General features: G+C 48.6%; 2 protein-coding genes and 1 long non-coding RNA gene across 3 annotated transcripts; 1 reads left to right on the top strand and 2 right to left on the bottom strand.

Annotated features, from left to right (window-relative positions):
• Nucleotides 1–1,374: 1,374 nt before the first annotated feature.
• Nucleotides 1,375–4,484, bottom strand: NME2 (non-metastatic cells 2, protein (NM23B) expressed in). Its single transcript, NM_001024638.1, has 4 exons — nt 4,359–4,484; nt 3,452–3,553; nt 2,570–2,682; nt 1,375–1,492 (listed from the first exon to the last, which is right to left on the bottom strand). The coding sequence occupies exons 1-4, from the start codon at nt 4,482–4,484 to the stop codon at nt 1,375–1,377; spliced, it is 459 nt and encodes a 152-aa protein (NP_001019809.1).
• A 459-nt stretch (nt 4,485–4,943) lies between these two features.
• Nucleotides 4,944–15,569, top strand: LOC119873293. Its single transcript, XR_005364508.1, has 3 exons — nt 4,944–5,359; nt 13,983–14,268; nt 15,298–15,569. It is a non-coding gene; the product is annotated as an uncharacterized LOC119873293 (long non-coding RNA).
• Nucleotides 8,292–14,141, bottom strand: NME1 (non-metastatic cells 1, protein (NM23A) expressed in). The gene is made up of 4 exons (NM_001024637.1): nt 14,016–14,141; nt 10,553–10,654; nt 9,374–9,486; nt 8,292–8,409 (listed from the first exon to the last, which is right to left on the bottom strand). Exons 1-4 carry the CDS (start codon nt 14,139–14,141, stop codon nt 8,292–8,294), a joined length of 459 nt encoding a protein of 152 aa, NP_001019808.1.
• Nucleotides 15,570–16,120: the final 551 nt, after the last annotated feature.

The raw sequence follows: 16,120 nt of genomic DNA, 5'->3' as shown, positions 1-16,120 counted from the left end.
TGGATGGAGCTAAAGTATAATGCTAGGTGAAGTTGGAGAAAGACAACTACCACATGATTTCACCTCTGTGGAATTTAAAAAGCAAATGAGCAAAGGGGAAAATAGAAACCAAGAAACAGCCTCTTAATTATAGAAAACTGGCAGTTACTAGAGGGGAGGTGGGGAGAATTAAAGAGTATTTACCATGATGAAAAAAAAAATAAATGAGAAAGTAATGCATTTTTTTTTTTTTTTTTTTTTTTTATAGGGAGAGAATGAGGTGTGCAGGGGTCAGGGGGCAGAAGGAGATAGAGAATGACAAGCAAGCTCCATGCCCAGCCCGGATCCCCACACAGGGCTCAATCTCACAGCCCTGAGACGGTGACCTGAGCTGCAACCAAGAGTCAGATACTTGACTGACTGAGCCACCCAGGGTGCCCATAGTCTCCAAGTTCCAAACCAGACTCCAAGGGACACCTGGGTGGCTCAGTGGTTGTCTCAGGTTGTGATCCCAGGATCCAGGATCGAGTCCTGCCGTCAGGCTCCCTGCAGGGAACCTGCCTCTCTCTCTGGGTCTCTCATGAATAAATAAATATTTTTAAAAATTAAAAAAACCAACTCCAGGTGATCATGATCATTTAAACTGATGGGTGCTATTTGGTATTATCTTACAACCGTGCCATTCTAGTGAAATTAACCTTAAAAGCAGGCAGTAAGAATTTTGTAACCATTGCATGTAGCCCAGAAAACAGGCATGATAAATATCTCACCCTAGGGAAGAGTAGTGGAATAAGGTTTCAGGGAACAGGGGCCCGAGAGGCTAGGCACTAGATCCGTTCTTTCTTTTAAACCTGCATTGCAGGGGTATATCCTCATTTTACAGATGTCTTTAGGCTTCCGTTTCATCATTTGCCCAGTCATCAGTCAACAAAAATGTGAATCTGGACAACTTGACTGCTCTGTGTTTCCCTTGAATTTCAACAAACTCTTTGTACAGAAATACACATTTCTAATTCCTCTAGGGAGATTGAATATTTATTTTCATTACTTCCTTTTTAGTTTAGACACACAGTGCCATACTTGTCCTCTTCAGCCTCTCTACTTGACCTCCTAGAGTCTAAAAGTACACTCTGGTGCTGAGAAGGGTCACATCATTCGTCCATGGTAAGCGGGATGATTTAGTTCTGTATAATGCTACGAAAGCCCAGGAAGTCACTTCTTCCAGGGTAGAATCAAGCAAGCACAGTAGACTACACCAGTTTCCAAAGGCTTTATTGGTTAAGTACGTTTTAGAAAAGAAAGATTGACTCTATTACTTCCAAGTCACTGGAATGAAGAGCTATGTCCAGGAACATATAAAGTGGTGCCAAAGGGAACTAATGCTGTGTCCATCTTTTATTCATAGATCCAGTCAAAAGCACAAGACTTGTAGTCAACCAACTCTTCAGGCTTAAACCATAGGCTGATTTCTTTCTCTGCACTTTTTACTGAATCACTACCATGAATGATGTTCCTAAGAAAGAGAACAATTATTAGTTACCATATATTTTGTTTTAAAGTAGGCTTCACACCCAGCTTGGAGCCCAACGTGGGGCTTCAACTCATGCCCCTGAGATCAAGACCTGAGCTGAGACCTACTGAGCCACCCAGGTGCCCCAAGTCACCACATTTTAAAGTGCAAAAGTCTGTTTATGGCTAAGGCAAAGGATAGTCACTGCAGACCTTTTCAGCCAAATTGCCATATGAAGCAGGAGACTACCCCCAAAGTATTTCCTCTTAAACTACAAATATAGAAGGAGGGTTGGGGGGCTCAGGCAGTGAGTGTCTGACTCTTGATTCTGGCTCAGGTCATGATCTCGGGGTCACGAGATGGAGCCCTGTGTGGGGCTTGGCACTCATTGAGGAGTCTGTTTAAGAGTTTCTCCCTCTGTCCCTCCCCCAATCAGCTCCCCATTCCCTGCACAACAAAACAAAACCTGCAACTATAAAATAATAGATTTTTTGATCAAAAGTATCCCCTGGCTCAACTTTATTATACTCCCAAGTTTCCAAAACAAAGCTTGTACCCCAAGACTATGTCACAAACAACTACTTCTCAAATTTTGAAAATAGGGATAACCAGACCAATATCCAAACTACACGAGGTACATTCATTATCAAGGGCCATTTCTGCAGCATTTTCTTACTAACACTCATTTGCAAAGCCAACCAAAACATTCACATTCACTGACAATCCCTTTATTCCATTTAGATCTTTATACAGAGTTTTTGTACAGATTTCATATAGTGAGGGAACCAAAAGGTTAGCGCCACCCCCATGGACACAGTACAGCCAAGAGCAGAGGCTTTTCCCCACTGGCTTTCTGCTGTGTCCCACAGGACCTACCACATGCAGCTCCCTTGGGTGAGGTCTCAGTTAAAATTTTAAGTAGCCAAGGGAAATAATTATTGAAGAAAATGTCCATCCAGTGATCACTATCACCCACTTGTAAAAGTTCAAGTTTTCCTAAAATTGGGATATGCCAAAAATATCCCATACCCCTCATTTAAGTGGCTTTGAGAAAAAGTCTCAGCGCTCCTCAGGACTTACCTGCCAACTTGAATGCAGAAGTCCCCACGAATGGTGCCTGGCTTAGAATCTGCTGGGTTGGTCTCCCCAAGCATCATTCTTCCTGTCTTCACCACATTCAGTCCCTCCCAGACCTGGAAACCAGTAGGGCAAAGGAACCACATAAGATCTGTCATTTGGGACCATTGGGAACAAAGTTTCACCCCTGCCTCAGAATCAGAGTAATAGCTGACCCGGTTCACCGGCTCACCCCCATAGACCAGAGGAGCTTGGAGATGGTCTGCTCTCCAACCCGAGTGCACTGCTCAGGTACATGGACACCATCTACCCAACATGGGGACTTCCCACCTAAGAGGAAGCTGAACAGGACTGAGGAACCTCAGGCGGCCACAAACAGGAGGAGAAACAGTGAAGGGGTAGAGGAAAGCAAGCAGGTGGGATGGGGTCAGTGGGAAGGACATCAGGCCCTGGGCCGAAGGCGGCACTAAGCCGCTGATCCAACCAGGCTTCCCTAAACAAAATCTTTAAAATAAAAAAAATTTTAAAAAAAGGAATTTAAAGTAGCTGGGAAAATGTCTAAAAAGAGGACACCCCAGGGATTCCTGGGTGGGATCAGCAGTTTAGCGCCACCTTCCACCTTCTGCCCAGGGCATGATCCTGGAGACCGGGGATCAAGTCCCACGTCGGGTTCCTTGCATGGAGCCTGCTGCTCCCTCTGCCTGTGTCTCTGCCTCTCTCTCTCTGTGTATCTAATGAGTAAATATATTTAAAAAAAAAAAAAAAAAAAAAAAAGGGACACCCCAGCACTGAGCAAGCCGGGTTCTGTAGCAGCCCGCATTAGTGCTCCCCACACTCCTGCCCCACACCCACCCCATCTCCCTGCCCGCCCCCACGAGCACGTGCCATGGCCACAACAGGTCCGGAGTGCATGTACTTCACCAGCCCCGGGTAGAAGGGGCGGTCCTTCAGGTCAATGTAGTGCTCCTTCAGGAGGTCCTCTGAGGCCTGGCATGGAACAGGAGGTCGCAATTAGGAAGTAAACTGGATAAAGCTGAATTATGGCTCTATCCCATCCTCAGAATCCCCCCCCACCCATTCACAAGGCAGGTTCTCCAAAAATCCAGTTGCATAAGTTAGCCCACATCTAAGGGGTTCGTATATAAATCCTATCCAAGCTCCATACTCTTTTAGCAGAAAGACTGTTCTGATCATGAAGAAACCCTCAAAATGTCAATGGTATTAGGGGTGTTATAATCCTAAAAAGTAGGTGGTTTGAAAATCCAGATGTGGAGGGTTAAGTAAGCGTTGGCTGCCGTTGAAGGAAACGGGTCAGAGAGAGATCATAGCCACTCTCCTGGCCCATCTCCCAGTGTCCTTTCCAACATTTCCGATGTTAACTGGAACGTTCTCCTCTTCCCAGATGGGCTTGGTCAAGAAGATTTCAATAGTTCTCCCTTAAAGTCCAGTTCTGTGCCCCAAGCATAGTGCGGAAATGCCGGGCACTGCCCTAAACCCGGGGAGGAGAGCAGACGGGGATGGGGACGGGGGACGGGGGCCGGGACGGGGAGGGGGGGGGGGGGGGGGGGCAGGCTTTGCCCGCGGGCCCCGCGCCCCGGCTCCCCGGCGGCCGACACGTCACCTCCGTTAACCTTGCGAGGGCGCCCGCGCTCGCGGGCCTCGGGGCCGGGCAGGGGCGGCGGGGTCGCGGGGGTCGCGGGGGTCGGTGGGCGGGGGCGGGGGCGCGGGCAGGAGGAGGGGCGCCCGCCGCCCGGGGTCCGGCGGGCCGGGGCGGGGGCGGGGGCCGCGTTACCCGCAGGAACTTCATGGCCACGAGGCGGAACCCCTTCTGCTCGAAGCGCTTGACGATGTCGCCCACGAGGCCGCGCTGCACGCCGTCCGGCTTGATGGCGATGAACGTGCGCTCCTGGTGGGCCATGGCCTGCGGGCGACAGGCCGGCTCAGGGCCCCGCGGCCGCGCGGACCCAGGCCCGGGGCTCGCCCCCGCCCCCCCGCCCCCCGGGACACGCGCCCGCCGGCCGCCCCGCGGGAGGGGGGAGTGTCCCCGCCGGGAGGCCCGGGGGCGGTGGGGGAGGTCCCGCGGCGCCCTACCGGGAAGCTGGCTGCGCGGCGGGCCGGGAGCGAGGCGGGGAGCGCGCGGCGGGGCCCGGGCCGGCTCGGGAGGAGGGCTGCGCGACGGCCACACCCCGGACGCCCCGTCGCCCAACCCGCGAGGCCGACGCGGCCCGGGCCGCTGTCCCCGCCCCGGGGGCTCGGGGGCCGGAAGTGGCTTCGTCGCCCGGCCCGGGTGTGGGTCCCGCGGCGGGAGCCCCGGCGGCCGGCCCCAGCTCCGCGCGCACCCCCTGCCGCGCACGCGCACGCGCACGCGCCCTGTGCGCCCAGGCTCCGGCCCCGCCGGGGACGCGTCCCTGACAGGGTCCCGGGCTGCCTGACAGGAACCAGACCTGCCCGAGGGCCGAGGGCACACAGCGCCGCGTTCCTCTCCTCGCCGCCGGAGACCCCGTCCCGCCGTGCGGAGGCCCCGTGACGGGCCGCCTCGGGACAGCGAGCAGGCGGCGGGAAGCGCACCCTCCCCGAGGGCGCCGGGCCCTGCGCTGATAACCGGTCGCTGCTGGCCTGAAGGACCTGGCTACCCCGTGCCGGGCTCGGCCTCTGCAGCCCCTGACCGCCTTCCGGGTTCGCTCTCAGCCCGGCGAACGGCGACGGGAACCGACACGACCCCCTCGAGCAACAAGGACTCGCAGGGCCGACCCCGAAACACGGACGGATTGGACCGCCACTGCCCACATGCAGGTACCCACTGACCTCTGTCCCACATTTTCCTTCTAGAGAACTGGAAGTTGGGGCGCCTGGGCGGCTCAGGCCGTAAGCGTCCGCCTTCAGCTCAGGTCATGACCGCAGGGTCCCGGACGAGCCTGCCTAGCGGGGAGCCTGCTTCCCCCTCGGTGCCTGCCACTCCCCCTGCTTGTGCTGTCCAATAAATAGAATCTTTAAAAAAAATAACAGTATTTTCAGCGCTTGAGAGCTGGTCTTTCAGACGTTGGTCCAGTCCTCCTAGTGTTGGCCTCCCTGAAAAACATTTTCCTCCATGTGACCAGTCTCCACACCTTTCAGTTTTGTCAGCCCGGAGTGATGGAACCTGCTCTATGTGGGCCCCCTGGACCCAGGTGTCCTTGCACCCCTGCACCCTGGCTGCAAGAGGCCAAGCCAGCCCGGTATTACACCTTGACTTCCCAATTTCTGGTCGCAGGGCATTAAGTCACAATCCTGGGGGACCCTGGGGGACTCGTTCGGGGAAACGTCTGGCTTTGGCTTGGGTCATGATCTCTGGGCCCTGGGATGGAGCCTTTATCAGGCTCCCTGCTCAAATGGGGCATCAGCTTCTCCCTCTTCCTCTCCTCCCTGCTCGTGCTCGCTCTCTCACTATCTCAGATAAATAAATCTTAAAAAAATAAATAAATAAAAGACACAATACACTCTGGGGAAGAGACAGCCAGTGTTCTCTTGGGCTTCCAGGTGAAGCACTGGAATTTGGACTTCCTTCTCAGTTACCCAGTGTCAACTGTGGGAAAGAATCTGGGAATTTCACTGCAGATTTCTCTGGAGAGATGTTTGCCCCCTTTGGTCCCATCATCACAGGTCCTGCAGTACAGTGAGCAGCAGCCTTTTGCCCTTTGCTTTCCTCGTCCTTCCTGGAGGGCACTTAACTGAGCAGGGTATTACCCTGCTGCCTCACCACACACGTATCCCTTTCCGGAAGGTACTGGTACTTTACCTCACTCCCCTCACCAAAAACAGGCCATGTTTTGTTGTATGAGATAGAAATGCATCTAGTCCTCAGCTGTGTGGAAGTCCTAGCTCCCATGGAGGAAATTCTTTCACAAAGTCTACATATGTCAACTCTCACTGCACACTTCAAATAATCTTACAATTTCGTCAGGTACACCCGAGAAGCTGGAAAAACACGGCTCCCAACTCCCCTCCTCTCCACTGCCTCTACCAAAGCCAGGTGAACAGGGAAAATACCAAGAAACACTAACGTCTGAGGCCAAAGTAATTGTCCATCATATGTATTCTCACCTTCCCCCTTCTAGGAGAGCTCCTGAGTATTCTCTAGGCATAAGGTTGCCCAAATAAAAATACTTTCCACTCTTGCAGCAAGAGACTTTGAAGTTCTGGCCAATGAGATGGGTGGAGAGCAAAGGTGGTACAGGGTTACACCTTCTTTTAAGGGTTCCTTAAAAGAAAGGAACAATCTACTTCCCTTCCCAACTTGCCGTTAGGCACACATACAGGTGGTAAGGCGTGTTACATTGCTGAGAAGGAAATCGGTCCCCAAACTCAAGGATCAGAATCTCACTGCCATCACCACCCCTACATACCTACTTAGACATTTTTGCAGCTTTTTTGAGGTATAACTGGCAAATAAAACTTGTTATATATTTAAGGTATACAACCTGGTATTTTAATTTACGTATGTTGTGAAACGATCACACTTAAGCTAAGGAACATATCACTTCATATAGTTACCATTTTGTGTGTGGTGAGTACACTTAAGATCTACCCTTAGGGACACTTGGGTGGCTCAGTGGTTGAGCCGCTGCCTTTGGCTTGGGGCGTGATCCTGGGGTCCTGGGATTGAGTCCCACATCAGGCTCCCCATAGGGAGCTGGCTTCTCCCTCTACCTATGTCTCTATGTCTCTCATGAATAAATAAATATTTTTTTTTAATTTTTATTTATTTATGATAGTCACAGAGAGAGAAAGAGAGGCAGAGACACAGGCAGAGAGAAGCAGGCTCCATGTACCGGGAGCCCGATGTGGGAATCGATCCTGGGTCTCCAGGATCGTGCCCTAGGCCAAAGGCAGGCGCCAAACCGCTGCGCCACCCAGGGATCCCTCTCATGAATAAATAAATAAGACCTTTAAAAAAAGATCTACCCTTTTAGCAAATTTCAAGTACACAATACAATATTGTGAGCTATAAACACAGTGCTGTACATTAGATTTCTAGTTTAGACTTTTAAATAGAAGATAAGTAAATTTCCATCTTGCTTCTGTTAAAGCAACCAAATCAGTGCCCTAACAAATCAAAGCTACTCCCAAGATTTCACCTGTTTCTTCTGAGGTCATCCCAGGGATCCAGGCATACTATCCTGTTTTGGAATAGTTACAAGTTCTCACACTCCCCCATCCACAGAGTCCCTGACAGCTTCTCAAGAGCAGGAAGGATATCTTTTATTTCCAATGAATCCTCTGCACCCAGTTACAGTCTTGGTAACCTAGACCACTTTCCTGGTTGAATGCTGACTGGCTCAGTGGCAAAAGTGGATGGGATGCAGGGGTGAAGAGAGGGACAGGCAAACAGAGAGAGACAGAAAGAGACTATGTATGTGTGATCTCAGGCCAATAAAAATAATTTACATAGTATTTACATTCTCTGTTAGTTCAGGTTAGCCAGAGTAAATGGATAAGAATACAAAATACAAAGCAATAGAGCAATACAAAGAAATCAACTCAATGAATCCTACAGTGGGATGAAACATTTTAATCTGATGGCAGCCCATAATACTGTACGGGAAGCACTCCCAGCTCCAAGAGGTCCCCTCCAGGTTATAAGGAAGTTCTCAAAAATCACTGGATTTGCAAGAGCCTGGCCCCTTGCTCATGGGAGGGAAAGGGAATGGAACGGGCAAAGCACTGAGGTCTGCTCCCTCATCACTCGTCACTCATAAATCCAGTTCTGAGCACAGCTCTTGTAATCCACCAGCTCTTCAGGCTGGAACCACAAGCCAATCTCCTTCTCCGCACTCTCCACAGAATCGCTGCCATGGATAATGTTCCTGGACAGGGAAAGAGATGGCCAGGTTACCAAGACTCAAAGCATTAAACTGCCCAGAAGCCCCCCTCATTCCCACTGCCAGAAAGCTTACAGCCCCTGCAGCAGAAAAAGCCAAAGCTCCCTGTACATGAGTCCACATTAAAAGAAAAAGCCCACAACTGTAGTTAAAACTGGTAAGGATGAAAAATGTCCTGCCTGCACTCCAGTCGCCAGAGGACTCTGGCCAACGAAGTGTGTTGTACCAGTTCTACCCTCTCAAGACAGGCACAGCCACAGTGGTGCCGATGGCCAATGGCAGAGAGCTCGCTAACCCAAAGCCAATTTCAGAGGGAAAAAAACAATGAACTGATGTTAAACTGATGTGCATACGGTATCATGTCCATCCCAATCTCAGGAACCCAAATCTCTTTTTTTAACATTTTTTAAAAAGTAATCTCTAGGGGCACCTGGGTGGCTCAGTGGTTGAGCATCTGCCTTTGGCTGGGGTCAAGGTCCTGGGATCAAATCCCACATCGGGGTCCCCATAGGGAGCCTGCTGATCCCTCTACCTATGTCTCTGCTCTGTGTCTCTCATGAATAAAAAAATAAAATCTTAAAAAAAAAAAAAAAATAGGGACGCCTGGGTGGCTCAGCAGTTGATTGTCTGCCTTGGGCCCAGGGCATGATCCTGGAGTCCCGGGATCAAGTCCCACATCGGGCTCCCCATAGGCCTGCTTCTCCCTCTGCCTATGTCTCTGCCTCTCCCTCTATGTCTCTCATGAATAAATAAATAAAATCTTTAAAAATAAATAAATAAATAAATAAAATAAAGTTAAAGTAATCTCTCCACCCAAAATGAGGCTCGAACTTATAACCCCAAGATCAACAGTCACATGCTCAACCAACTGAAGCAGCCAGTGCCCAAGGAACCCAAATTCTTGTGTCACCTCAGATTTTGGAAAAGGGCAAAAAGCACCAACTCCCACCTGCCAACTTGGATGCAAAAGTCCCCACGGATGGTCCCAGGTTTGGAGTCCGCCGGGTTGGTCTCCCCGAGCATCACTCGGCCTGTCTTCACCACATTCAGGCCCTCCCACACCTCCAAGGATAAAAAATATATGGTCAAGGAAGAAAACCAATCTCAGCAGAAAATCTGTAAACTACTAATTCAAAGAAAACAAAAAGCCCCCTTAACATTGAAGAAATAGTTACAGAGCATCCACTTGTTCCAAACTGGAAGTACTCATCTCTCTGCCCCAACTCCTGCTTTTCTACAATCCATTTTTGACAAAGCAGCCAGAGCAGCCTTTTAAAAATGACTACTGTAGGACCTCCCATAGCATCCGTCCTGGAGCTCATGAAGTACATAGCCAGCACAGTCCTGCCTACTCTGGCCCGGGCCTGTGCCTCTGGACTCCTGTTACCTGACTTTCTCTTTTACCCACCAGGCTCTAGCTACTCCAACCTTCTTTCTGGACTTCAAAAAGTCCAGGCCCTTTGCACATGCTGTTTTCTTGATGAGAGTGCTCTTCAACATGATTTTGTGTATGTCTGGTTCCCTCTTCTCACTCTAATCTCAGCTTGCAAAGCATGTTCCTTGACCACCCGATCTAAAGTGGCCACTTGCTGTCACCTCATCCTTTTTCATTTCTGTGCATATCACTGCCAGCTTTTATATATATATTTTATATCATATATATATTATATATATACACACACACACACATTTTTATTTCTTCATGATCTGCCCATCTTCCCCTGTCAAGATGTGTAGGCAAGCAAACCTATGAAAAAAAGGACCTATTTTGTCTTCATTCTGGACTGTATCCCCAGTGTCTAGAACAAAGCCTGGCACAATCAGGACAACTAGTACATACTTGGAGAATTTCTGCAATAAGCCAGAAACAATCTCCCTGCTCTCCAGAAGTATACTGACCTCTCCCAATTGCTCCCAGCTATGAGTCACTATGGGTCTTCAGTTCAACAAACAGATATATGTTGCCTTTGGTGGGTCAGAGAGCCAACTCACACCTTAACTGCCCAATCCTCCCAGCCCCCATTTCATCTGTATCAATGAGGACCTGGCATCAGATGCAGGAATCACAAGCCTGACTCTTGGCTCCCAGCGGGGTCATCCGATCAATATCCCATATGTGCACACTCACCATGGCAACCACAGGCCCTGACTGCATGTACTTCACCAGGCCGGCAAAGAATGGACGGTCCTTCAGGTCAATATAGTGCTCCTTGAGAAGGTCTTCAGAAGCCTAATCAACAGGGCAGAGAATGAGAATTGGCCCCCAAATGACCTAAGAACCAGCAATCTAGTCATTTCCCACTGCTGTCTAAACTGTGAGCCTTGGCTCACTGACTGTTATAACCCAATCCAGTCCCAACATGACTGGAGGGAAGCAGTGCCAAGAGACTAAAAGTGCTTAAGCTTTATATCAATTCCTCCCTCACTGGCCTTGATTGATTGGAATACCACAGAACCTTAGAATCAAATCCAGCCATCCCATTTTAGACAGTAAAACAACATGATGACAGTAAACAACATGATGACTTTCCATTCATTGAGAGCAAGCCTCAACTAAAATATTAGTGGAAAGGGGGTGAGAGGGCAGCCCTTGGCATTCGATGAGAAGTAAATTGAACCCAGCCACTTCCCAGGACCACTTCACATTTCTTCAGATGATGCAGGCCAGGGACCGGGTGTGGCAATTATGCAATTCCCACAAGTATTTTACAAATCACTCCAAAGTACATGACATCTAGCAATAAATAATTTTGCAGAAGAAGGAATGAGAAACTCTCACATTGCAAGGCTGGTACGTGGGAACAAATCAAGTTAGCTAGAGAGCAAACCAGCTGCTTGGCAATTCCGACTACCTCGGCTGTGTTCTTTGCCACTGCGCACAGGGCCTGTTCAGGGTCTAACAAGGACTCAGTTTTTCCAGTTCTATAGTACTGCACACTGCAGGGAGACCCACACATGGGCAGATCTGCTGCCAGAAAGCACATCCAAATCATCCTACCATTCAGCCTCTTGTTGATTGTTACTTGCCAAAGTAAAATGACACAGCCACATGACCAGCCGTGTTAGCAATTCCTCTCCCATCCCCTCCAATCCCCCTGGAAGACTACTAGGGGCAGTCTCCTGACACACACTGACTTGACCTTCCCTTCCCCGAACACTGTTTTAATTCTACTAATTGGTTCTGGTTATCTTTAATCTGCAGAACAGATTACAGGGTTTTTTTCAGAGGGGGGACATCAAGTTTCCCCTCTCCACCCTTCTCCATGTCAGATATAAACAACTCTGTAGGCTCCTGGCAGCTGTCCATCTTCATCAAGCCCATATCCTTGATAGGAAACTGAGTGTAGTGGAAAAAAATGCATGCACTTAGGGGTCAGAGAGACCAGAGTTAAAATCCATGTTCCATCACTATGTGCCTTCAGATACATTACTTAACCTCTCCAAGCCCCAGGTTCCTCATAACTGACAACCATAGGCATAGAAATAAGTACGTCTCTGGGTTGTCATGCGAGCCAGAAAAAACACATGTCTAGCACACGGTAAATGCCCAATCAACAATACTTTCTAATTTCACTTTGCCGGGACTCTTGGGTGGCTTAGTGGTCGAGCGTCTGCCTTCGGCTCAGGCCGTGAATAAATAAAATATTAAAAAAAAAAATTTCACTTTGCCTTCAAAACCTAATTTAATATACAAACTCTCTGGAAAGCCATACTTGTCTAACACCTGGCACTAATCATTCCATGATGTACCCCCCTGCATCAACATCCATCTACTCCATTTTATACTAAAGCAGTTTTCCTAAAACATCACACAGGAACTAAATTGCAAATCAAACTAAACTTAAAATACACTAGCAGACTCCAAAGATGACTCTACTGGGGCACCTGGGGGGCTCAGTCAGTGAAGCATCTGCTCAGCTCAGGTCATGATTCTAGGGTCCTGGGATCAAGCCCCTGCTCAGCGGGGAATCTGAGTATCTCCAACTCCCCACCCCCTGCTCTTGCTCACTCTCTTTCTCTCTCTCTCTCAAATGAATAAAATCTTAAAAAATTAAAATTAAAAAAAAGATGACTCTATAAATAGGAAAAAAAGACCATTCTCTAATTTATAGGCTTTGAGAATCTGAATTCTCATTTCCCAGGTCTGTCTGAAAAAGGATTCTTGACTAATTAATCCTTTTCATTTTGGGGGTGGGGGGGTTGCGAGGTTTTAAAAAATTTTTCTTAAAGATTTATTTATTTGAGAGAGAGAGCGAGAGAGAGAGAGAGCGAGAAATGAGCAAGAGGAGCAGAGGGAGAGACAATCTCAAGCAGCCTCCTTGCTGTGGGCAGCCTGACATGGGACTCAGTCTCATGACCCTGAGATACCTAAGCCGAACCCAAGTGTCTGACGCTTAAGAGACTGTGCCACTCAGGTGCCCCCTCCTTTTCATTTTTTGAAATACTGCTTTGTAGGTTTCTTGCAAGTGCCATTTCTCTCTGCTGTTTTCTTTTTTTTTTTTAAAGATTTTTTACTTATTTATTCATAGAGATGCAGAGAGAGAGAGAGAGAGAGGCAGAGACACAGGCAGAGGGAGAGGGAGAAGCAGAGGGAGAAGCAGGCTCCATGCAGGGAGCCTGACGTGGGACTCGATCCAGGGTCTCCAGGATCACGCCCTGGGCTGCAGGCGGCGCTAAACCGCTGCGCCACGGGGGCTGCCCTCTCTGCTGTTTTCAAGTGGGCCTTCCAAAGGACAAAACCACAGCTTTCCCACAACATGCCCTAATGGTGCCTAATATGCTAGACACGAAGTGGGTGGTAAATAAGGATGGAAAAATCTCCTTGCTGACAATCAACCTGCCTGACTCAAAGAGAGGAATGGAGGAGGGGGAATTTCTCTGAAATTATCTGCTCAGGAAGCTCAAGACTGGGTGCTCAAACACGCCCAGGGCTCTGAGTCAGAAATCACAGTGTTCTCCTGAAACCAAAATTGCATGTATGTTACCTAACTAGAATTTAAATAAAAATCTGAAGAAAAAAATAAAATAAAATAAAAATTTAGGAAAGAAAGGGGGACGCCTGGGTGGCTCAGCAGTTGAGCGGTTGCTTCTGGCTCAGGTCATGATCCTGGGGTCCTGGGATCAAGTCCAGTATTTGGCTCCCTGCAAGGAACCTGCTTCTCCCTCTGCCTCTGCCTCTATGTCTCTCATGGATAAATAAAATCTTTGAAAAAGGGCAGGGGCAGGGGCGCCTGGCTGGCTCAGTCAGTGGAGCCTTGATCTCAGAGTTGAGTTCGAGCCCCACATTTGCTGTGGAGATTGCTTAAAAATAAAGGAAAGAAAGAAGAAATCACAGTGCTGCAGTAGTAATATGTGGAACTCCGCACTGCTAAAGGAAAGGGGGAGGCTATTCCCAGAAGTCCCAGAAACTGGGTTTGTGGTAGGACTCAGCCACAGTGCTAGCCACCAGTGAGTTTCCAGCTTTCAGGATGCTTGTGTTCACCCTACATGAAGAAGGCTAAAGAGGAGGGGAGGCGAGAACAGGGAGGCTAACCTACAATGATCCCTTGTACTCCAAGAAAACAGAAATATGAAGAGTGAAGTCCACTTACCTGGATTAATTTCATAGCAATGAGGCGGAATCCCTTTTGCTCGAAACGCTTGATGATCTCTCCCACAAGGCTGCGCTGGACTCCATCAGGCTTGATGGCAATGAAGGTGCGTTCACTGTTGGCCATGGTCCTGAGGATAAACAGCTGGGAGGATGAAACGGCACGGAATATCCTGCCTACATCATTATCCATCGCAAGCCGATTACCCCATAAAGCTGGTTTAAATCTGTCATGCCAACTCCAAGTCTCTCAGGTAAAAACCCAATGCCTAGTGTGCTCACCACGCTGTGCTACTTTTAAGACAACTTTAAAGATATATGTATACACAATGTTCCTACAGTGCTAGTCGTATATACCAATAAGAACAGTGTGCTAAAGGGGTATGAGGGCAGCTCAGTCGATTGAGTGTCCAACTCTTGATTTCAGCCTGGGTCATGATCTCAGGGTCAGGGGACTGAGCCTCACACTGAGAGCCTCAGAGAGCAGTCTGCTTCAGATTCTTTCTCCCCTCCCCCTCTGCTCCTCCCTGCTCATGCTCGCATGTTCTCTAAAATAAATTAACAAAATCTTAGAAAAAAGAATAGTGTGCTATTGCAGTGTACGAATGTATTCATTACAAGGTGCTATACGGACAAAACTCTGGAGTAGCCTGTGTGTAAAAAATGTTCCTAAGGGGGGAAAAAATTTTTCCCTAAGCAAACACAAACCCCCCAATTCCTTCTCAGTCCCCTTATTCCTGAACTAATATCCCAGGGTGGGCAAGGGTCCAAAAGCAGGGGCTATTTTTTCTATCCCATTTGACTTAAAAGCTTCTATTAACCTGTACTGTGGCATAACTAAGGTAGTGGATGTTTAAAACAAAAAGAAAAGAAAAGATACTGTCCTTCTGATTTATCCAGATAAGAAACTACAGTGATAAAGTGGTGTCAGGTCCAAGGCAGAATGAAATACAGTCTAACCCACTGCCACAGTCATGGTATTAGAACTGGGAGGGGTTTTGGAGATTATTTCATTACAATCCCCCTCATTTTGCAAACAAGAAAACAAATCTAGAGCACCAAAATGAGGGCCAAAAAATCTGGATTTCCCAACTGGATACAATTTATTTTTTTTTTTTTTTTTTATTTTTTTTTTTTTGGATACAATTTATGCTACATCATAAGACACACCAGAGAAAGGTGGATGGTGGAAGAACTAGAGCCATTAGTAGTATCTGAGCTGGGACATCACGCAGGAACGAGTCTGCCTAGAGAATGTCAATCTCGTATCTTGCCTTTTACAGAGAAGACTGGGCTCAAGACTTGCTCTGCCTTCACAAGAAGGGAAGGAGGAGGCCCCTGACCTTGAAGGTCAATCCCTAATGAGGACAGCCACACCACCTCCTGGCTCTATCTTCCTGTAGGTTAGTTAACCTCTTATTATGACAGCTTAATATATTTTAATTTCTGGAAGGCCTGGGTGGTTCAGTGGTTGAGCCTTTAGCTCAGGTCTTGTTTCCGGGGTCCTGAGATCAGAGTCCCCAATCGGGCTCCCCACAAGGAGCCTGCTTCTCCCTCTGCCTAGGTCTCTGCCTTTCTGTATGTCTCTCATGAGTAAGTAAAATCTTTAAAAATACATATATATTATCTTTAGTTTGTGTTTCTCCCCCCCCCGCCCACACACACACACACACACACACACACACACACACACGGGTCTGCGGCCTGTATACGGGGATGGTTTGCTCCTGCGTCTGTCCCTGGTACCTAGCCACATGATCTCGCATTCGGTAAGATCAAAGAAAAGGTCTTAAGGGGGATCCCCGGGTGGCTCAGCGGTTTAGCACCCGCCCCTGGCCCAGGGCGTGATCCTGGAGTCCCAGGATCGAGTCCCACATCAGGCTTCCTACGTGGAGCCTGCTTCTCCCTCCGCCTGTGTATCTGCCTGTCTCTCTCTCTGTGTCTCTCATGAATAAATAAAATATATATATATAAAAAGACAAGGTCTTAAGTGGTAACCGCGCTGCCCCTCCAAGAAAAAGAGACAAAGCCCAAGGACTGCCGAGAAATCCCAATGGAAGCTGCGGACAAGTATGGATTCCCCAGGAGAAAATGGGGCTACCGAGC

The sequence above is a fragment of the Canis lupus genome, chromosome 9 (assembly GCF_011100685.1).
Source record: "Canis lupus familiaris isolate Mischka breed German Shepherd chromosome 9, alternate assembly UU_Cfam_GSD_1.0, whole genome shotgun sequence".
NCBI lineage: Eukaryota > Metazoa > Chordata > Mammalia > Carnivora > Canidae > Canis > Canis lupus.
This window is presented reverse-complemented; position numbering and strand designations above follow the sequence as displayed.